The 23,307-nt window shown below is 34.1% G+C and overlaps 1 protein-coding gene across 3 annotated transcripts; it reads right to left on the minus strand.

The window, feature by feature from the left end:
- Window positions 1–928: 928 nt before the first annotated feature.
- On the minus strand, window positions 929–21,940 carry LOC128218004 (uncharacterized). 3 transcript variants are annotated; one of them, XR_008258300.1, is made up of 12 exons: window positions 21,903–21,940; window positions 17,723–17,909; window positions 14,697–15,293; window positions 14,132–14,210; window positions 12,868–13,009; window positions 11,978–12,090; window positions 11,045–11,147; window positions 8,782–8,886; window positions 7,363–7,508; window positions 5,079–5,219; window positions 3,813–3,999; window positions 929–2,096 (listed from the first exon to the last, which is right to left on the minus strand). XR_008258300.1 is itself a non-coding variant. In XM_052925495.1 (11 exons), exons 2-11 carry the CDS (start codon window positions 17,785–17,787, stop codon window positions 3,880–3,882), a joined length of 1,611 nt encoding a protein of 536 aa, XP_052781455.1. In that variant the 5' UTR covers window positions 17,788–17,909; window positions 21,903–21,940; the 3' UTR covers window positions 2,491–3,879. The 3 variants fall into 3 exon arrangements, 2 of the variants coding, with proteins under 2 accessions (XP_052781455.1, XP_052781456.1); XM_052925495.1 differs by lacking the exon at window positions 929–2,096 and having other exon boundaries at window positions 2,491–3,999; XM_052925496.1 differs by lacking the exon at window positions 929–2,096 and having other exon boundaries at window positions 3,922–3,952.
- Window positions 21,941–23,307: the final 1,367 nt, after the last annotated feature.

Consider the following 23,307-nt stretch of genomic DNA (forward strand, 5'->3'; position numbering starts at 1 on the left):
TTGAAGAATTTTAGATTATTTCGTTTCGTATACATTTCGAATTGTTCGTGTTTGGAATGTACATTCGAAATATCACATTCAAGAGATTTAACTTTCTGTGACAAGACTTTGACTTCACTTGTCAATTGTTCATTATCTGATTTAAGCTGTTTATTCTCTTCTTTTAACTCGAACACTGTCTTTTCTAGTAGGTCGAACTTTTTATTCAGTGACTTAACATTCCTGTGTATTTCTAAGAGAACCATGGATGGTGACATTTCTTGATCGTTATCTAATGATTCACACTCACTTTGATCTTGTGATAATGCGTTATCGCCGCTGGCATTGTATAACCAGGAACTGACAGATGGCTGCGACGCCGCTAGCTCTAAATTGCGTGCTCCGCGCCCTTGGCGTGTTGCTCTTTGCGAAGGCTGTTGATCAACATTGGGCTCATATACCGGTGTCTCTTGCGGTGTGGGGGTCGTGACGATTGTGTTGCGCCGCGCACCACCCCTTGTTTTCTGTGATGCTGTGCCGGGGCCGGGGTTAGATTCTACTCCTTGAGCAAGCAGCAAATAGAAGAGCACAATCTTGATAGATAATGATATGCATTTGTAGTTGGGGGATAGAGTCTTTGGTTTGGTGATGCTTTTGGAACATCCTTTATTAGGTTGCGTAAACGACCCTATTCGCGCTCTCCATTGTTGTATTGAATCGCCCATCGTTCGTGCACATACACACTACTACAACATAGGTCAAATTTTGATTAGTTAATGTCTCTTACTGTCACTTGGTATTTTATTCGATCGATTTTCTAGATTGTCAGTAACAGAAGAACAGTTCGATTACTATATAAAAAATATTTGGGGCATAAAAAGGGAAAACAGCCTGACGGATTTTAGACCGTATCACATATTTATTGTGAAATGCTAACAGTAACAGCAACATTATGTTATATTACCATGCATTTGAACAGCACCGCATATCGATGCAAATATTCGTAGTGTTGGGGTGTAATATAAGTCAGAGTAATTGGCCATTTTGGATGATTCATTATACCGCTATTAAATTTCAATATTGCATAATTATATTGAACATAGGTATTGTCAACATATGTTCCATGTTTCGATGATGTCAGTGGTAACAGTGTTAGAGTTTTCGAATCAACAAGGCCACCTGTTTATCTCGACCCTTTTCTTAAAACAAAACAAAACAATAAACAAACTAAAATGGCAGAATTAAAAACAAACAGTAAATGAACAAAAATTATATCACTGCGAACAGATTAAAAGAAAAATGTTCCTTGTAAAATAGTAAAATACGTAAAGTTGAAACAAGTAATGAAAGCAGACGCAAAACATGGTCTCTTATCAGAGCGTTACGTGACAAAAATGTTTCAAAGTCACAACAAATAAAACAGTTAAAAACCATACAACACGATTTTGATAACCTGTTGTAGAACATATACAATAAACTTATGAAATTTATGCTTCTAGGAATGATCAAAATGATCGAAATTAAAATCTAAGATTTTGGTAAGTGATGCTCTGAATGGCTTGCTAAATAGGTTCATTTTTCACGAATCGATGTCGTACGTTATTTCTACTAATCTAAAATCTAAAAAACACCTAAGATTTTTTTCTTTACATTCAGGTTATTTCGTATGGCTTCTAAATTACAATTCTGGCCTTTGTATTGTAACAGTTATGAACATGAACATATGAAAAACTATGAAAGAAATTCAGTTGTTTGAAGCCAAATATCTAGCCTACTCCTGACTTTACCATAAGAAAATAGTTTTCATGAATACTAAACATAAATATTCCTTTGAAAATATTGATATGAAAAAATACAGAAACAAGTACAGTAGGCGAAAGTTTACACATAAACCCCGTTTAATGGCACAGGGTCAAAGTCAAAGACATAAAACGCAAAAATAGACAACCACAAACCAGAAACATGAAACAACAACACAAAAGTCTAATCTCTCTTAAGAATGTAAATATAACACCAAATTATACCTAAAAATAGTGAGCTTAGCTTAGTCTTGTTATGAGGAAGTCAAAGGGACTAGCTGAAGTTTTGGCACCAAAAAAGGTTTCCCGGTTATGCATCTGAAAACATTAATATTACTATAAGTTTACTCTTTGATACTGAAATTGCTGAGAAAAAGCACACAGTAAAGTATAAAAAGAAATGAGGTTTTAGTCGGGAGCAAACCTACGCTGGTACAGTTAAGAAAAGATAAGAACACCGATAGCATAACCTATCGGCCAAATGGACTCATACATAGCTTACTCGATATTCAAACCTTTACCAAATACACTAAAACCATCACGTGATAATGTCAATCAACCAATAACGCTAGAGACTCTTTCTGAATCGCGTTAGCAACGGTTTTAGAAATCATTGACTTCAAAGACAATATTAAAGCATATATCATCATTTGTTCAAAGCTTCCGAAAGTATCATAGCTTTAACACTTCTGATAATTTGACACACTTTATTTCGTATTTAAAAAAAAAACGTACACAGTACATTCACAAACCATGGGCGAATCCCGTTAAAACGTTTTAAGAAATTGGAGCCAATGGTTTGAATATTCACTTACGTCTTTAGACTGAGACTCATTCATACTTTTTTATATTTTTGTTATAACAAGAGCTGTCACAGAGACAGCGCGCTTGACTATTCCGCCGTTTAAAAGATTAAGGATTGCAAGCTTTGGTGAAACGTGCATGGGTTACTGTAAAATTGATAGCATGCAACCACTAAACTAATAAAGGGGCAAAAGAGTTATCATACTTGATTGTATAAAGTTTCTTTATAATACATGAAGTAGTTATTGCCTTCTATGCACTTACGTCAAAAACCAGAAATTCTAAGTCGAAAAAGAAATGGGCAAAAGTTATATTATGTTCAAGAAAGAGATATCTTACTTTATTAATTAAGATAGTTCTGTGGTTGGAAGCCCTTGTATAAAGTTGCAGTGCAATACATGATGGATTTGCTGAGATAATGACTAAAATGTGGTTACATGCAAAACTTTACCAAGAAAGTCGAATAACCAAGCACCATTACTTGCATTATATGCAAAATAGAGATATCTTACTGGGTTATTTACGTACGTTGAATGATGGAGTATTACTGTATTCTGTCTCAATGCAATGCATCAAGTAGTTGCTATGTGTGCTTACATGAAAGAGCTAAACCAGGAATTTCTGAGTACAATACTAAAGGGCATTATATTGCATTAAATGGAAGTTAAAGTTGTTATCTATCTTGATTAATAAAGTAGGTTAGATAGTTGAGAAGACATGTCGCAAGCTTCAAAGCAATGCATGATGTACTTGCTGAGATAATGACTTAAATGTGGTTACATGCAAAACCTTAACTAGAATTTCTAAGTCGAATAACAAAGGGCCATTGATTGCATTTCATGCAAAGTAGAGTTATCCTACATGGATGATTGAGTACCCTTGTATAGAATATCAAGGCAATATACCAAGTTGTTGCTGAGATTTTACTATCTGTGTGGTAACATGCAAAATCTTAACCAGAAAGTCTAAGTTGAATACGAACGCGTATAGTTTGTATACCTTTCAAATTCAGTCTTACCTAACTTGATTGATTAAGTAGGTTGGATAGTTGGGAACACATATAAAAAGTTTAAATGCAAAATATGGAACATTTGCTAAGATAATGACTTTGATGTGCTGGCATGCAAAACCTTAACCAAGATTAATACTGTAGCTCTCCTTATTATTCGAAAAGTTCAGCAAAATGCTATTACAGAAGCAAATATGGTAAAACTATGTGAAACAAATAACCTGTCCTAAAATTAGAATTACAAAGACGATAGTGCATATATGCCCAGAACTCCTGCTGATTGTTCTGCTACTTCATCTCGTCGATTATTTTCTGAGTTTCGCGAGCATCCTCGAGGTTTCCGGAAACTTCATGTGCGTATCTTAAATGGTGCCAAAACGCAAGACTGTTAGGTTCAAGTTCGATGCCCTGCAATTCAAAAGGAAATAATATCCATATCTTCAAAACCACTCCTAAATCGCTATATTTTAATTGACAACGCCTTTAGTGTGCTATCTGTCTGTGTTGTTTGTACTTTTTCGATCAATAGTTCAGTGTCTCACAAAAAAACCCCTTCTAAATAACGCAATTATAATGTAATCGAAACAGTACAGAAGTGGTGTTTTCTTTCGAAAAATTGCATTTTGGAGGTAAAACATTTGTGGTCGGCGTAAAGCTTCGAAACAACTGAGGAAACAGTACTTCAGGTACCGAAAAACGGGAGGCCATAGACCTTGATGTACCGTGGAGGGGCTATAAGTTCTTACCAAAACGTATGTACGTGTCTCTTTTACAAAACATATTTCATAAATACATTGATCTCACATTAATTCTACATATCGACAATATCTACTTATATTTTGCAGTTTCAATTACAAACCAGTTATATAAAGCTTATATGGATGAGGGAACGTTTATTTCCTTTTTTGAAGACGATACATATACACAATAAATTAATAATCCATTCCGAAAGAGACTGTTGAAGGCACAAACCATTAATCAGTCAAAGAATGTGAATTTTATGTGCGAGAAAAGTTAGCAAACGCGGAAAAGCGCTCCATTAATCACAAACATAAAAATAAATGCATTGACACTTTCAGGATACGCAGACTGGAACTTCCACATATTATTCAAACAATCAAATATAGTACATGTTTGGTTGAGAGTGAGACTGTTTTATGACAACATTAAATACAATTATTAGTGGACAAAGAGTTTGGAACTCCCCACCCCTGCATCAGTGAGACACATTTATTAATACACATATTTGGATGCATGTGTTGAATGGCATTGTTCTTTTGTGACTTTGCGTCTCTCCCAATAAGTGTCTGTTAAGCCTTAATTTAGTTGCTCGATACGGGACCCCCCATAAGAAGTAATACTAAGCTTGTGTATTGTATTTAAAATATTTTTGAAAAACAACCATCTCAATCAATGACACAAAATTGCCCCACAATAAAACTACTTCGTCCAATGAAAACATTCTTATCTATATTAACACACGTTACCTTCCTGTATATTTCCGCTGCCTCTTTTGGTCGCCCCTGGGCTAAGAGAAAGTCGCCGTATTGTGCATACACATCCCATAGTTTGGAGGTAGCGTGCATGCATTCCCGGTACAAACTTTCAGCTGCGTGTGGGTCAACCATCTATATAACACATTGGGTGAATTGGTATCAAGGAAAACTGAAATTATACATCGCATGCGAGGCAAACAGACAGTCCGCATTGCAATCAAGGCAAACTGAAATTTTACATCGCATGTGAGGCAAACAGACAGTACGCATCGCAATCAAAGCAAACTGAAATTCTATATCGCATGTGAGGCAAACAGACAGACCGAAACGCAATCTAGGTAAACTGAAATTCTATATCGCATGTGAGGCAAACAGACAGACCGAAACGCAATCTAGGTAAACTGAAATTCTACATCGCATGTGAGGCAAACAGACAGACCGAAACGCAATCTAGGTAAACTGAAATTCTACATCGCATGTGAGGCAAACAGACAGACCGAAACGCAATCTAGGTAAACTGAAATTCTACATCGCATGTGAGGCAAACAGACAGACCGAAACGCAATCTAGGTAAACTGAAATTCTACATCGCATGTGAGGCAAACAGACAGACCGAAACGCAATCTAGGTAAACTGAAATTCTACATCGCATGTGAGGCAAACAGACAGACCGAAACGCAATCTAGGTAAACTGAAATTCTACATCGCATGTGAGGCAAACAGACAGACCGAAACGCAATCTAGGTAAACTGAAATCCTACATCGCATGTGAGGCAAACAGACAGACCGAAACGCAATCTAGGTAAACTGAAATTCTACATCGCATGTGAGGCAAACAGACAGACCGAAACGCAATCTAGGTAAACTGAAATCCTACATCGCATGTGAGGCAAACAGACAGACCGAAACGCAATCTAGGTAAACTGAAATTCTACATCGCATGTGAGGCAAACAGACAGACCGAAACGCAATCTAGGTAAACTGAAATCCTACATCGCATGTGAGGCAAACAGACAGACCGAAACGCAATCTAGGTAAACTGAAATTCTACATCGCATGTGAGGCAAACAGACAGACCGAAACGCAATCTAGGTAAACTGAAATTCTACATCGCATGTGAGGCTTACTGACCTTCTACATCGGGTTCTATAAGGTTGGGTCAGAAATATTTTCTTCATGAGAATATTGTTTTTCGGCCTAGGTACACCCGAGTTATTTCCCTTTTTTAAAATGAAAACAGCTTTATTCAAATCTTTAGATACACTGGTGCGAAACAGTGGCTCCAGCTCTTTTAGGAGCTGTATATCAAAAAAGAGCCAACGACTCTTCCGAGCTAGAGCAAAAGAACGGACATCATCATAAACGTAAGTATGACTCGTTATGTTACCTAATATCACAATTATGAGGGCTTATTTGAGAAATCGGGGAGTACAGTGCGATATAAGTATTTTAATCTTATTTCGGTTATTTTGTAATCAAATTGTTTATGGAGTTATAAAACCGATTCTCCCATTAAACACATGCATGTTAACAAACGAAAGTAGAACATTTTAACCAATTTTCAGCTGATTTTCACCCAAGAAGTTTACATTTAAGATAACACCAGTATTATCGAGTTTTTATTCATTTTGTCGGGAATAAAAATGACCGCCTGTTTACCGGAATAAGCATACTTATACTCTTTTTCTGGGTTGAGCTGGAGCCAAAAGCCAGGGAGCTTGAGCCAAAGCTTTGAGGCTGAGCCAATACGCTGTATAAAAATGCACTCGACTCGGCATATATGGAATAGTTGAAGTTCTGTATTTATTTCTAGTATTAAGATATTAATGTTTTTTCAAAATCTCTAATTATTTATGAATATTTAATGCAATTCATCTGATAATGGGCTTTGCAATCTCAGAAATGTCGATGGGGCTAAACAATTCCTGCACAGTATCTATATAATTATATGGTTACTGTTTCTTGACCAGTTTTTTACTCCAATCAGATTCCAAAATAAATTAATTGTAGTGGGTCAAAGAAAAGTGTGTCATTTAACAAATATTAAATAGTCAAAAAACTTGTTGTTTTTTTAATTAATAAGGTTTGTTTTATTTTATTCATTTATGTCATGATTTATTTCAGAACATACAATATGTAGATATATTTTTATTTTCAGTTATATTAATTTTATTTATATATATTCTTCTGGACTAAGAACATTTGTACCCTCGCAAAATTAAAGCAATTCTACAGCAATAACTACAGTAGCTATATTAGTTATAACAACACTGACCTTTTGTTTTACAGACGCTAAGTTGAGTGTTGCAATAAGGAAAAACTTGTCCAGCTGTCTGGCTTTGTTTAAGTGATTTTCTGCCTGTACAAAGTCATTGAGTTCACTGTATAACTCTCCTATTCGCATATGCACTTCTGCGTTTTCTATAAAAACCAAAGCTAAACAATTAGTGAACAGAGAATAATAGTTAACTTCGTAGTATATCACAAGGCGATTTTAGAAATCATTTTCAAACAATATAAACTACGACTAGAGCCCCGCTTGCGTTTTAAAGCTGCACTCTCACAGATTTACCATATTGACAACTTTTTTATTTTTTTGTCTTGGAACGAGCCAATTTATGCGAAAATTCATGTAAACCAGTCATACAACACTGCTGACAAATTACTAGATTGCAGATTGTTTTATATTCAAAAATTGATGTTTTGTGCATTTTTCTTAAACCGTAAGTAACGGTTTTAGGTATAAAACATTAATTTTGGAACGGAAACATGAAAATCTGCGATCTGATCTTTTGTCAGCAGTCTTTTATTACTAGTTTGCAGATATTTATGCAAATATTTCCTCATTCCAAGACAAAACTTGTCAATGCTTTGATTTGATCGACATTTACCAAAACATTTATTGATTTGTCTATATTTATCCATGAAGTTATATTAGCCAATCAAATCACTTAACTTTGCAAAATAACCAAATTAACCTGTGGACAACGTATCAGTGTTATACAAGTGGCTGCAGGCTGTGTTTGAGTTATGGCCAAGGTGGTTTGCATGACGACATAGACGCCGCATATGGCATTAAGACTATGCATTTCAATTCAATTTATTCAATTATTTAATTGGTCATACAAGACCAATGTCACAAAACAAATAGCGGCCAATATAAACACTTGAGAAGTTGTATCATCATTATGCATCAAAACAAGCATAATAATTATATACAATACATATTGTTTACGTTCATCACTATAATTTCCATATATGAAAAAGTATGACAATTACTGTCTAAAACAGAAATAGTCTCATTATCTTGACAAATCACACAGGTTTGTCTCTTGGGTGTTATTATGTATGCCAACCTGAACTCGTAACTTGTCATTTAAACATCCTAACATCATGTCTCTTCTAAGCTTCCAAAAACTAACAACTATATAACTATAAGCGAATTGATAAATTTCCTGCGTTGAAATACGTTTGAAACGATATCTCAATGGGCGTGCGTTAAATGGGGAACAGACTAAATGGAATATAAAGAGGCAATCAATCTAACAGAAAGTACCTTTAAAATGAATTATTTAAGTTATAAGAATGCTATTCACAAAGCATCTTTTACGACTGATGGTGTATACTCGTCCATCAACAATATATTTGTATATCCCATTGATATACCAACGAAACAGAAAAAACCCTTACATACCTGGGATAAAGTGAAGCAAAGACTTTAATAACTTAAGCTGATTTTCCTGTGCTTTTTTCTTTTCGTCTTCCTTCAAACCTCGCATGGACTCGACCAATTTTCTCTCTACAACATTGAAAAACTGTTTTATTTAAGGCCTTTACTTTATTGTAGATATATCTGTTTAAGTTAGAGACTGACGAAACCATTTGTGTTAGGTTTTGATAACTCAATGAACATAAAGGAGAAAATAACCCAAAGTAACAGAAGCAACCAGTCTCGCATCGAACACTTTCAGCCATAATACAAATAAACATTATATTATAATCGGTTCAATACATACGGTTCGGTTCGAAACATATTGGATGACATTGTTTTTCTAACACAAGTCTGCAAAAACGTCAACTGATCGGATTTTGACAATTTAAGAGTCATTACTCTTGACCTTGGGTAGATTTAAGGGATCTTGCTGGGTATCGAACTTGTCTAAAAGTATACCCATATATATTACAACTATGTTAATCATGTATGGAATTGAAGATTCTTTTGTCTAGTGAAATATTTTATAAATCTATAAAAAAAAGTTTCCATATTGGATTATCTATAATATAACTCGCTGCTTAAATAGGGCACAGTATGACAACAGGGAACCTGTCAATTACTCAAGAGGGAAGTTACATTTGTAAAACACAAACATATGAAGGGACCGCTTATTTATGCGTAAGGACACAATATTCTCTTCCTCCTGGGTTCAAACTATGCAACAGTAAAGGTAACACATGTTTTCATTGAAATATGAGGCATAAAACTAATATTGAAAATGAAGACCTTTTGAAAACAAAACTTTGAATGACCAGACATGCATAGAATTAATGGTGCCAAATAAATTACCAATAAACATGGGGAAATCAAAACCTATCAAATATCGTTGTCCATGCTAAGGCATCGCGACCTTGGTTTTCGACCTCAAATAATAGAGTAATCTGCTTGTTATTACCGCCCTGCCGACCAAATTTGAGGTTACTGGGCCCGTCATTCGGTTATTGATCGGAACCCGGTTTCCAGCACAAGGTCACCACGACCTAAGCCTTTGACCTACCGACTTCAAAATCAATATGGAACATTCGCTGACCATAACAAAACTGCTATCAAGTTTAAAGCTCCAATGTCCCAGCTTGCTTCATTTATTGGTCCGATCAACATAAGCCGCCCTTCAGGAGAAAAAAAAACAACAACATTTGTCCGCCGACAGCAGACCTAAATTTATGCGTATGTATTATTTGCTCTACAGAGGCTGGTAACTGTGTCGGGTTTGATATATTACAGCATTTATACGAAATTCATAATTATGGCGGGAGCTGTGGACATTTCAACGTAAATGTTAACATATAAATGCTCACATTTATTATACTTATACCAAGCGTGAATACGTTTATATAACAACTAAAAGTCTGAAAACAAAAATATTGTATTCCAATTTTTCATATACGTATATTAAAGGATTTAAGAATCCCTTAAAAGATATTTTTCTTGCTTATGTTTCTCATCTGTGAGAGCTCATCCTGATAATTTGAATCTCTGTTAACTTATATTAATTTACTCACGAAAACTAATTTATTTGTGTAAATATACAACCAACATGTGTTCTGTATTATGTGATCTGTGTCAAATCAATTATGCTGAAATGCTATGACTATACACTCTTTTGGTACAAATCATACACAAGTTCTATTCTATTCCGTCAATTCGCTTTGGGTTACAATACACTTATCTTTTTAAAATGTTTACAAACTCTTCAGCAAATTCTTTATTTTATTTCAACCTTATAAGTTATAAATGGTAGATACAGTCTTTTAACACGCAGTTGATTATATCCCATGAAAATTGAGAGCGTCATGGTTCAAATCATGTTGCCAGCAAGAAACGTTTTCTTTTAATTGTTATTTCCTTTTTTTCTATTTCGTACCTTTCTACCTTGATATGTTTTTCAACTATTCCCAATATAGAACATAATTGTATATGCCACAGAGACAACAATTCTGTGTTGATTTATGCTGTTTCAGGTGAACACCTGCCACTGGAATAAACAATTTAACAACCTAACCTTATCTTTCCGTAACTTACATCAACTCGCAAACGTACTAACTTACTTATCTACATATTCGTAGTGTTAAACATCCTTTTATAGCGTTGTTATAAAAGAATGTTCTTTATGTCCCAAACAACTGCATAAACTTTCTAGATTACGCACATCATATATAAGAGATCCCAACGAGTCACTTACCCGTATAAAATATTTTCTCCACTTCTGTAACCGCTTCTTTCTTCTGTATTCCAATAGCAATTGTATCTCCCAAATTTACTGTCCCGTGGTAAACACTCTCCGGCTGAAAAATGTGTTTGCGATAGTTATTTTACAGTTATTGTGAAACAAGTGATAAAATCAATAAAATCAATATACAAGCCGAATGCTTTGATGCAAATGAAGCCGAAATGTTTTGGCACACACGAACATTTCTGGCATTTCTAAACCGGGCAATCAAAATTAAGGCAGCTATAATAGGACATTTGCAGATCATAAAGGGGACAAAATAGTATGACTAAGTACCTTGGCTTTAACCACAGTACAACTGGACACAAATACCAAAGAGGCAAACATTCTGGCAATGTTGTAAGATTGCTAGGAATTAAATGTGGCATCATATAACTAAAAATAAAATTATTTGGCAAAATGACGCTATATTTTATATAATGACCAATGATCTAACGTAACCTTGATGTAATAGAGCAAAGTAGTTTGACCAGGTTTCAGGTATCTATGATAAACATATCACCTCTAGAAAATTAACAATGGAATTTAGCTTGACATGTACGATACGATACTGTGACTTCTAAAACAGTATGCGATGTCTTGTGACCCATAAACTTTTGGTATCAGTTTTCATTGCACTGCTTGCTGATAATAACTGTGTAAAATATATGACACAGATTAAGTTATGTTTTGTTATCTCTGTAAACTGATTTTGGACGTGAATGACCTGTTTTGCTATCTTCAAAGTCGAAATAGCTTGCTTATTTTACGTTTTTGTTTAACATAATTCATATTCTTTTTAAACCCTTTAATCCCTTTTAATTGCTACAAGAACATAAGAGCTCATTGGGCATTCAAAATTCCCATAATTGTATACAGGATACCTTAAGACAAATATGTTCGTACCAGGTATAAAATCTCGCCTGCTTCTTGGACACATTCAAGAGGTTTGTCCTTATCCTGCAGTTGTGGGTATAGTTTATCAAACCACTCTCGCTGGGTAAATCCTGGATACACACCTATAGAGATATGAGTTTATAGCCAATTTGGGAAGACTTCGATAAGTTGTCCACAGGCTATCTTTAGGTAAGTTTGCATACTGAAATGTTTTGACTGATTAAAGTATTTTGGGGTAGATATTAACCCGGCAATAAGCATTTTGGCTTACTTTGTCCAATACCAAAAGCTTAAACCAGTTTTATACAGTTGCCTACAGGAGTCAATATTAAAGTTGTCATTTTTATGTATCAGGGTTAAAAAAGGAATATAATAATCTTAAGTGTTAATACTTGTTACACCGGCCACATGTTACACATATTTGTTTTTTTTAAAAAAGACAAGTCAATCTTACATAAATTTGTGAGTTTTTGATATTTTTCGGAAAATGACCTTTACTTTTGGAAATGGGAATTTGCGCGTTGTCTTTTTTCATGAACTGTTTTTCTAAAGATAATCATGTTTAACCATTTATGTGTTTTTACTTGAACAACATAAACTGCAGTTCTTTTTAAACAAAACATCTTTTTTGTCAAAAAATGAGGAAAATAGGTTTTTTATTCAACATTGGGACATTTTTTTTATACATTTTGGCATTAGAAACATATCCGAAAATCAGCTATAAAACGGCCGAAAAATAAGTATGTTATTGTACAAGCATTTTCAAAGCAATATGCTTAAATAAATTAGTTTAATTTTAGAAAATATATGGAATAGAGAATTAGACAATAACACAATATACGGAATCAAAGCATGCCAAACAAATCATTACAAGAAAATATTTCAAAGGAAATGATTACCTCCTGGTGGTGTTTTATCTACTGTATATAAAAACCACTTCTTTCTTCCAAAGATGACCCCATTCCAGGCGTCTGCGTGTTTGTGAAAGCTTACACCTGATCCAGAACTTCCAAGGAAAAATATACTGTCATCAACGCCATCCTGTAAAATATGCAGGACGTATCGACACCATTATGGTTGTATGCATGATCTTTATTCGTTTCTTTGTTTGATTCAAAAGAAATAAACGCTTGCCCATCCTAGACCCTGAACTTCAGAAGAAATCCATGTTTTCGTTAACGACCACCAAATGCAACAGAGAAAAGGACACCAGCAACAAACTGTATGTACAATACAAATTTCACGTTATGCTTAAATTTTTCTATAATAAAGAAAAATGTTCAAGGTAAACAAATTCACAAATATGCAAATTTTACTTAATATTCTTCATGTCAACATAATTCAATCCAGATGAAATATTTAACGCACTATATGAACTCTATTAGAATCCAACAACACTTTCAGAATAATCCACCAAAAGGTTGTAATGTAATTTTCACGAATCCAAATGTTCTGACACAGGTGAAATTTTCATTGAAACTATTCCATCCAAAGATTAATGTTCAGAGAGGTGTTCCCTTATGAACCAAATCGGAAAGCTCATGTACATACTACATCATAAAGAACGTTCTCCAAAATTCTACAAGAATATTGTTATTCTAACACTTCTATACATGGAATAAATAGAAACTTCTAGAACATTCAAAACAAATAATAAAAAATACATTCTAAAAGTATTATAGAGGAAAAACATTGTTGACTTAAATGAATCTAGGTCATCTAACAGTAGAACTGTTATGAAACAATGAAGAACTGTATTGAAACGTAAGAACAATGCTCTCGACCTCAACATGTAAAATACTCAGTAGTAGAACAACAGTTAACCACCAATATATGAGCGTGCCAAATGTTACATTTTAGCTCATGGCTAGAACCTTTCGAGGGTTTGCGTCAAGATCGTATTGCCCTACGCCAGCGCTTTGTCATATACTGATAAATATAGATAAAATCTACTTTGAAATAAAATCCATTTTAAGCAAAATATTTCCTAGATACGCAAATTAATATAGAAATTCATTTACTGTACAACACTTATACAGGACTTTAATTTTATGAATATCAATTTAGATATATGAATAACATTTGATTTGATATTGAATCATTCGTAAAATATGTAAATCAAGCAGATTAAAGTCGCATAAATAAATCAGATAGTTTTATTACCTGAATCTTGAAGTAAGGGGGTGGTTTCAGTGAATCTGGGAGATAGGAGTTGTTGTAGAAGTCACGGTCAAACACATAGCTAAAGTAAGGAATGGTAATCATATAATTTAACGTTAACTGATAGCATTAATCAAATACTGCCCGATAACGCATTTTGATAGTAATGCACATTTTTGACATAATATTTTTTTTTTAATTCAATTATGATTGAGTTTTTGCATTGTTTACGTTCAAGACATGCTTTCAAGATATGATTAAAAAACATAAAAACTATTCATTTCGACTATCATCAAGGCTAAAGGTAACACTGATCGATCGAACAACCAACTTTTCGAACAACTAATATTTAAAACAACCACCATTAACATTAATGCTTTATTTTTTGTTCTTATTAGAATATATTAAAACTGCATTGTATTTAAAAGTATTCGTTTTCATTTTCTCTATCCTAGCGATACATGCATCTGTATTTAAAAATAGCTTTTCTCTATGTTTTATTTCTTAAATAATATATACACATATACATGTATATATTGTTTATGAAAAAGTAAACGTTTATACATACAACGGCTCTCCAATCTGATCACTCTCATTTAAGAGGTCGTTCAAATATTCCTCAAAGGTAGTCTCGACATAGCCTGATCCACCTCTGCGCACGATTTCTCGTGCATTTCCGGACAACACCCATCGGTCACCGTATTCAGTCTTCAAGCTTTCAACAGTCCATTTTCCTGGGTTAATCCAATCTTCGGCGCCGTTCGGAAAAGTTACTATAACAGGTTTTCTGTGTCTGTAAGTGCTCTCAAAAATGTCTAAGGTCAAATCAACAGCATTTACCCGATCGATATTGCAAATGCCAGTGTCGTAAAGCTGAAGAGTAGCCTCATCTGGCTCTCTCCATCCACCATTTCCATGCTTTGGGTTTAGGTCCAATTTAACAATATGAAGTAGAGATAAATATTCAAATACTACGTATCTAAACTCAAATGCTGTTAACACAATGACTAAAAGAATGCTTGACACAATAATTAACTTATACAATGGTTTGGGTATTGATTCAGACTTGCTTGCCGATTGTGAAACCTTTCTTGGATTGTTTGAGGAGTAGGTTTTCATCATCGTTCCATTGTCGGGCATCGGCTTGGTCATAATCTTCCTTGTTCTGTGTCAAAAGGTAAAAGACGTTTCAAAATCAAAATAGATAACATCAAAATGGATAACATCAAAAAAGCTAAATCAAATAATCACAGTTTCTTAAGCAATGCAAATATATTTGTTCTAAAGCAAAACTACACTTCTACAGTATAAATAAGTATTCATATTCTAAAACCTATATTACCTACGTGACCGGATTCTTCACAGTTAACAGGTGCGTTTAAATGAATAAAGACCTAAATAACAGTGGCAGTTCGTATTTTTTTATTATCAAAGCTCCTCGTTAATAAGTTAAGTCAATATACAAAGAAATGATCTAAATGCATATTACCTAAAGCCTTAAGGATTTTATTTTCATTTTTAAGAAACCACATGGCAGGGAACATGAAATGATAAAATCAGACTTTATATTGATATTTTGACATTTATGTTTATCTCTCTTGTCTGCCTATGCCACAAATCCTAAAGAAGACTAATTGGACTAATAATGAAATATTGACTTAAAAGTAAACCTAAACAAGTGTTATTTTTTTATATTAGCCCAAACATGGATCATAACACCCTTAAATATATATGTAATTCAAGCTACTTTAAACCATATACTCCCAGTGGAAACTTGTTTGAAAAATAGAACCAACCTGCCAGTCATGGCTTATATCTTCTAACTGGGAGTTTTAGTAGGCTATAAGATTATCATGAAGTATGTAACACACAGCAAAAAAGTTTCAGGTCATAAGAATAGAGTAATGTAAAAACAGAAAAAGTTTTTTTTTGCTAAAACCCGGGCCGCCGTAAACCGTGCATAAATTCTCGACAAAAGAAGGTGGACATAAACAATATCTATAAGTAAACAATATCTTAGCAGCTATGTTCTTCTTGTGAAATATTCACAGACAACCTTAATTTATTTGTATTGCTTTTTTAGCTTATCACTCCTTTTTAAGCCGCAGTAAGATAACGTGGTCTTACAGATGCTTCTAAGGTAAAAGAGTCTCTATAATTACAAATAAATCATGACACATTATAATACAAACTATGGCATTTTTAAATAAAAGTTTCTGTTGTGAATACAAATGAGGAAAAAATTGAAAAACTTGCGAAAGTCATAAATCAAATTAGATGCAAAAACAAAAGAGAAATTACCTTGCCATTTTTGTTTTATAAATATACATCCATTATGAACAAGTATGAGTAAATCGGACAATAAAAGCAGATTAATAAGCATAAGCCTGAATTGCCGGTCGTAGTAAAACGTGTTACATTGTTTTGTTATATTATTGCGTTAATCGTATTTGTATACATGTCGAAGGCCCGCCATTGTACGCTTGAAGACGACACGATGCACCTTCAGCTAGTAATGAATTTAGTTTTTAAAATGTAAGCAATGCGTTTCAGTGTACAGTCCAAAACTTTATTCATAACGTTTGTGAAAAATACATTAATTGACAAAAGTATATTTTAATCAAAATGGCTTGGGCTTGAAACTTTAACTGTCATGTGACAAGAATCTAATTTTTCGTCACGCTAGATGGAGTTTGAGATTTCAGGATTTCAATATTTATTTATAATAAAGGCATGCATGTGATTATAACAAATAAACAAAAGTATAGTAAAAAAACAACAACAACATGTTTCAGTATGTATACAATATACATTATTCACATCCATTTCGAGACAGTGGAGATATCATGTACCATACAATGCAAATATCTTTAGATCATAAATTGTCAAAATGTTGAATTAGACGGAGAATGAGTTATCGAAAGTTTGATATTATTTCACAGAATAGTGCAAGCTTTATATGTTTGTCTTATCTGTGCTATTCATAAGTTCCTCAAGTGTGCAAGTATTTGAATGAGTTATGTAATAATGAGGGTTACATCGGCAATGTTTTTTTTCAAGTACTTTCGCTTTAGAAATAATCTCAAAGGTGAAGTATATGTAATTTAAATTTAAAAACGTTTACATTTTTTTTTAAATGTAGTTTTCAAACCAGTGCGGGCCCATCTAAAACGAAGGCTTTTGGATAATGTTGCACCTACACTTGCTATTTATTTAACTTAAATTGATAGATAGAAGCTCCAAAGAATTTCTGCCAAGGTATTTGCCTCTGTGTAATATGCATGGGTCAGGATCTATATTCACTCACGCGTTGAGTCTGGGTTTGGGCAAAAAATTTTCATCTTGCTAAAAAGTCATTAATAATATCACTTCTTTTTACAAAAGGAGAACATATTAAAATGGTAAACTTACTTAACACATGCAGCAATTGTTTTATAAAAGTGCTTTACTTATCTTTATTTTACTGGAAAATCAAGATGTGTAGTTTGAGACTCGAGTCTAAACTGAGCATCAACGCACTAGCAAATATGGACCCTGTTCTGTTATAGTACTGGAAACAACAACATATACAATTATAGGAGTTGTTTTACTTACCGGACAAAACACGTAGGAGCTTTGTAGATATGTCTACTGCGTATTAAGGCATACTGCAACCTCATGATTGGTTGGGTCTGACGTTGGATATACGATATGGCTCTTCATTGCTATTTGCAATAACGACCACTGAGAACCATTTTAGGTATGTGCATCCAGTCAGTTACACGTGAATCCTCGTCAAATCCTTTAAAATGAAGAATGTATTAGTAAGATGATGGCTGATGATTAACACTGATTTCTTTGATAATGTGCGCAGTGGCAATAAAGGCACTACCAAGGGATATGCCATAGTTGACATATTTGAGTTGTTTTGGACCAAAACGGTTGCTATTACGGCTTTCATAGGGTTTTCAATATAACAAATTATTTATTTTGCAATTGTTAAAGGCCTAATTTTGATACGTTTTGGTTATTCAAACCAGATGACTTCAGGTACTAAATTAAATGCCTATCAATCGTTGCCTTTCAGTTTAAGTTTTCTGTTAAGTTCGGTAAAATTCGTTCGTGGTACATACTAATAATAATAAGTTATACTTAACTATTGTTTTAGTCAAAATTAAACGATACACTTGCATCATTTAATGAATATGACGGAAATAAGAACCTTCCAAACTTCGTCGGAGGTTGTTTAATAGAGATGGTCAAATTACAAATTAGACCATTGGATAACACAACCAAATGGCGGCATACAGCCCCCACCCCTGCCTCGTCCCAGTTTACTTTTTCTTCATAGGAAAGAAGAGTAATTGAATACGCCCCCCAACACTACGAATATAAATTGATAAAACTTTCTTTGGGAAGTACACCTGAACCCCCAGGCAAGCACTTCCAGCCAAATAGATTTCGGTTCTAAGGGAGGGGAGCAAGTAACGCCCGTAAGTGACGCTTCCTTTAATAACGTCAAAACCTGGAACCGCCCCTGGCCATTTTCTTATTACTAGATTCTTGATCGTCAGTAAAGGCATGGTGTGTATAGTTTTACTTTCATTGGGTGTAATTGTTCTAGACTATGATGGCAGAAAAGCTATGAACCTTTATTTCGATCACTAGTGACAAACATTAGCTTTAATGTATGTTTTTCTTAAAGTGACACTCTTATTCAAAATCAATGTTTACACATGTATGACACACATAAATTTCGTGTGATATACCTTAACTACTTACTAAATAATGAATTTATGGAAAATATAATTACTGATAACAATAATGTAACCGAGTATTTAAAAGCTGAAAATACAAATAAATTAAGTATTTGGTGAGTGCTAAATTTATTGTGATCTACTGTCGTCTCACAAGGTAGAAATACCGTGTTTTCTACACACTTCTTTCAAATTAAACACAGTATCCTTTATAAGAACCACTGTTTTCGACATTTCTTGGTCCCTTTTGGTGAATTAAAACAATTGTATTAAATATGGTAAATCTTATTTGGGAGTAAAAGTGCATCTTTAACAAATGGCACATGCTTTATAATTCAGGTGGCGCAGCTGTTCAACAAGTGTCATCTGTGGGAGAAATTTAGAAAAACCGGAAGTGTTGCTGACAAGCGCCGAAGGACAAAACGCAGGGTAACAACTCGCCACCAAGATTGATATATGGTTTTATCTCACCTACGCAAGCATTTTACTGCGGCTATGTCAACGGCAAGGCGGACTGTTGGCACGCACAACGGAACCAATAAGCCAGCAGACCGTCCACAAACGGCTTCGGACCGTCGGTAGTCGCGCCTGTCGACCACGGAAGATTCCTATCCTTACTGCGAGGCACAGAGCAGCGCGGTTAGCAAGGGCAAGTCGGAATAAACAGATAGGTTATTCTTTATTTCCTCCCTTGATGAAGAAATTGGCATGGACAAGTCGGAATCAACCAGAGCAGTCTGGGATAATGGCGTTTTAGTAGGTAAAACCAGATTGAAGCTCCGTGGGTCTGGGCAGGAAATTCAATGTAAAGTCTAAAAATATCCCTTACCATGGTAATTTAGACGCAATGAGATATCACACCAACATTATTCAACCTGTATTGATACTGCACATTCAAATTAATCGAGGCATGATGTTGGTGCGCCTTATCATGTTGCACGGGGAACTCAAAATATGCTGGCAACAAACAACATTCGTCTAGATTTATATGCAAAAAGCCAAGATCTGAATCCGATGGAACATGTGTTGGAATTTCTAAAGACGAAAATAAAGGTATTACCCCTACAACACAATGCAGACGAGATAAGGCGTGATATTCGTCGGATATGGGACATTTACACACTAAACTACATGGTTCTGATATGTTGTTTCAATGAAGTCAAGGTGCCATGCAGTTTTTGCTGAAAGTGGTTGACTTAATATGGCACTTTCTACTGTACAGTACTTTGTGACTAAGTTTATCATAATGAAATGAAATTTCGTAAAAAAGTGTGTATAGAACAAGTTTGAGATTTTTTTATTTCATTCTTATTTTCAAATCAAACACTAAGTGTACGATAAGAAATTTTGTTCAGTGTATATCTGGATAACAGACGTGCAATCTCTCATAGATTCCTTTTATAAAATTGTTGGTCATTATGTTAAAGAAAATTATTCTAGATCAACAATTTAAAACAAATGATATGGAATTCATATCCAATAGCATATAGATGAATGATGTTTATAACCATATTTTTTTTTAAAATAACGCGTTTTATTTTCATGCAAGTAAGAACACTCATTTTATATAATGCCAAACTTTGGTGCAAGACAGTACGTTAGGAAAATGGCTTCAGTATTTTTTGTGATATTTGGCCCATGTTTTTTGCTACTGCTTATAAATTCCAAGCACATATATTATACCTTGTGCCTCCTAAAACAGTTTATATATCTTTATACATATAAACTTATATCAAAACCTTTAAAGTCTGTCCCAAACATTCATCATTATAAACTTTGGAAAGTCTGTACTGCTATGAATTTATTCGAAATCTCGAAACTCATACAAGTAAACCCAATCCGCTCGGATATGATACAATACTTATGGTGAACGTTTATGTACAGAAATAAAAAGCAAAATTACTCACAGTACTTATATTGTCCAATTGTATTTCAACTACATCACACATGTTTGTATTTTAAAACAAATTGGGTACAAAATCAGAAAACACACGAAGATTGTAAACACTGTCACACTTATTGATAAGAAAATGGCTTGAGTATTTGTTTATCTATTGAACTGCTTATCAAATGAATTGGTTTATGATATTGCTTTGGCACATACATTCAGACGTTAGTTTGATACTGGGTTTTAAGAGTTTTTTTGTCGGGTTGATACTTGAAATACTAAACACCATCGATAAACGAATGTCAACATTTTATTTTTAAAAACGCATAAAATGTATTGAAAGGTGCTGCTTTTAGAAAGAATCTACAACTATATGTAATTCATTTAAAAATAAAACGACTTTAATTTTTTTTCAGAGGTTAATATTTTGATATGTAAAAGCGACTAGTTAATGTTTTAAAGGATCGGACATCGATTTGTTTTTATTTCGTGCCTGTACAATTACTTGTAACATAGATAAAACTTCTGCAATTGTTTAAATTAGCTCTATTGTGAATAAGTTAAGTTGTTGAAAACTGTTCTCAAGAAGGTGCTCAAATGCCTGATACCATCAAATCAACAATATCTTCAGCAGTTGTTATATTTGCTATTAAATATTTAAAGAAAGATATTTGCGTATTTTAACGGACAAGGTATTAAAGTCCTTAATTTTCAATATCTTTATTGTTTGAATAGATATAGTCAAGAAACCAAAATAAGTTGTTAGTTTAATAATCTAAAGGATTTCGCCACAAACACCAATCGACCTGTCGAAGGACCTTTGCATTTGGATACAACAATTCTCCATTGAATTTTTCTTGATTTTCTTTATCAACTTCTTAGGCTTCCAAAATATGAAGCGAATGAGGAATTAATTTACCCATATTACGTATCATAACAGGATATTGTTAAAACTTCCAGCGATCACGGACCTATAGATTCGTGAAGTGATGTTTTACTAAGCATCTTTTCCGATGTTTGACATTTTTTTCGCAGCGTGTTTTCTGTGTTCCTCTGCTGCACAATCCGACCATCTGTTTCAGTATATTTTTAAAATCCCGTCCCATGTCCTTGCGTGTATTAAACCATCAATTAAATTTAAATCTGTCACCTGAACATGCTCATTTTCTCGTATTGCGTTGGCATTGGACCTCTCCTTGTCGATAAGCCTAAAAAATTATGTCAGTCTGCATATCTAATTTCTGAGCTCTCCATAGATATTTCATTTTTATACACAGGTGCATATAGTTATGATTTATCCAACATCAATGTATATGCTTTTCTGTTTGTTTACAAATTATTTGAATTTGCAAAAGGTTGTTATTCTAAAATTGCTATAACAAAGATATACTCAACAATTTATTTCCCGAGTGCGACAAACAAATTCTTCTACACAGCTCCGATGTCAATGCAACCGGGAGTTAGTATTCATTTTTTTTTTTATCTCAGAGCAGGATGGATGGGGCAGAAATTATCTTTTTTTCAAAGTTTGTACGGGATTTCAATACTTGTGATGGAATTCATGTAAACCCGCTGTTTGGAGTGCCGCGATATAACATATCAGTTAGAAGGGCTCTCCATTTTACAAATTGACGGTTACGTGTTAAAATACAGTCTGACAGCCTGATACTGTCGGGTCAATACGGCCAACATTGAATGACTTAACTAAAATTACTTGCATCACTTTCATAGCAGTATACTTTCTTTCAACCAACAGTTGTTATTAGCTGATATTAACTACAGAACATATTTGCCTTACCTGGGTCCGATTAGTCAGCCTTGCTTCACAGCCCTTGGTGTTGATTCGAGTATGCAGTGAATATGTACACATAAGTGACAGCATCTAAACACCTGCCCTGCAGATACAAATACCTGAAGTCCCACCATAAAGTGATAATATTGTATTGGTGGATCTTCGCGCATTGGTTGTGTGCCTATTACCTATCCCGACTTATCATATAATGTGATAATATTTTATGGACTGATCATTGGGCATTGGTTGTGTGCCTATTTCATATCCTTATTTATCACATACTGTGATAATATTTAATGGACGGATCTTCGGGCAATGGTAGTGTGTCTATTACCTACCAGTATTTATCACATAATGTGATATTATTTTATGGGATCTTCGGGCATTGGTTGTGTGCCTATTACCTATCCCGACTTATCACATAATGTGATAATACTTTACTATGGGGATCTTAGGGCAATGGTTTTGTGCCTATTTCCAATCCCTATTTATAACATACTGTGATACTATTATGTTATGGGCGGATCTTCGGGCAATGGTTGTGTGCCTATTTCCTATCTCTATTTATCACATAATGTGATTATATTTTGTTATGTGAGGATCTTAGGACAATGGTTGTGTGCTAATTCCGATCCCTGATTATCACATACTGTGATACTATTATGTTATGGGCGGATCTTAGGGCAATTGTTGTGTGCCTATTTCCTATCTCTATTTATCACATAATGTGATTATATTTTGTTATGGGAGGATCTTAGGACAA

This window comes from Mya arenaria, chromosome 14 (assembly GCF_026914265.1).
Source record: "Mya arenaria isolate MELC-2E11 chromosome 14, ASM2691426v1".
Classification (NCBI taxonomy): Eukaryota; Metazoa; Mollusca; class Bivalvia; order Myida; family Myidae; genus Mya; species Mya arenaria.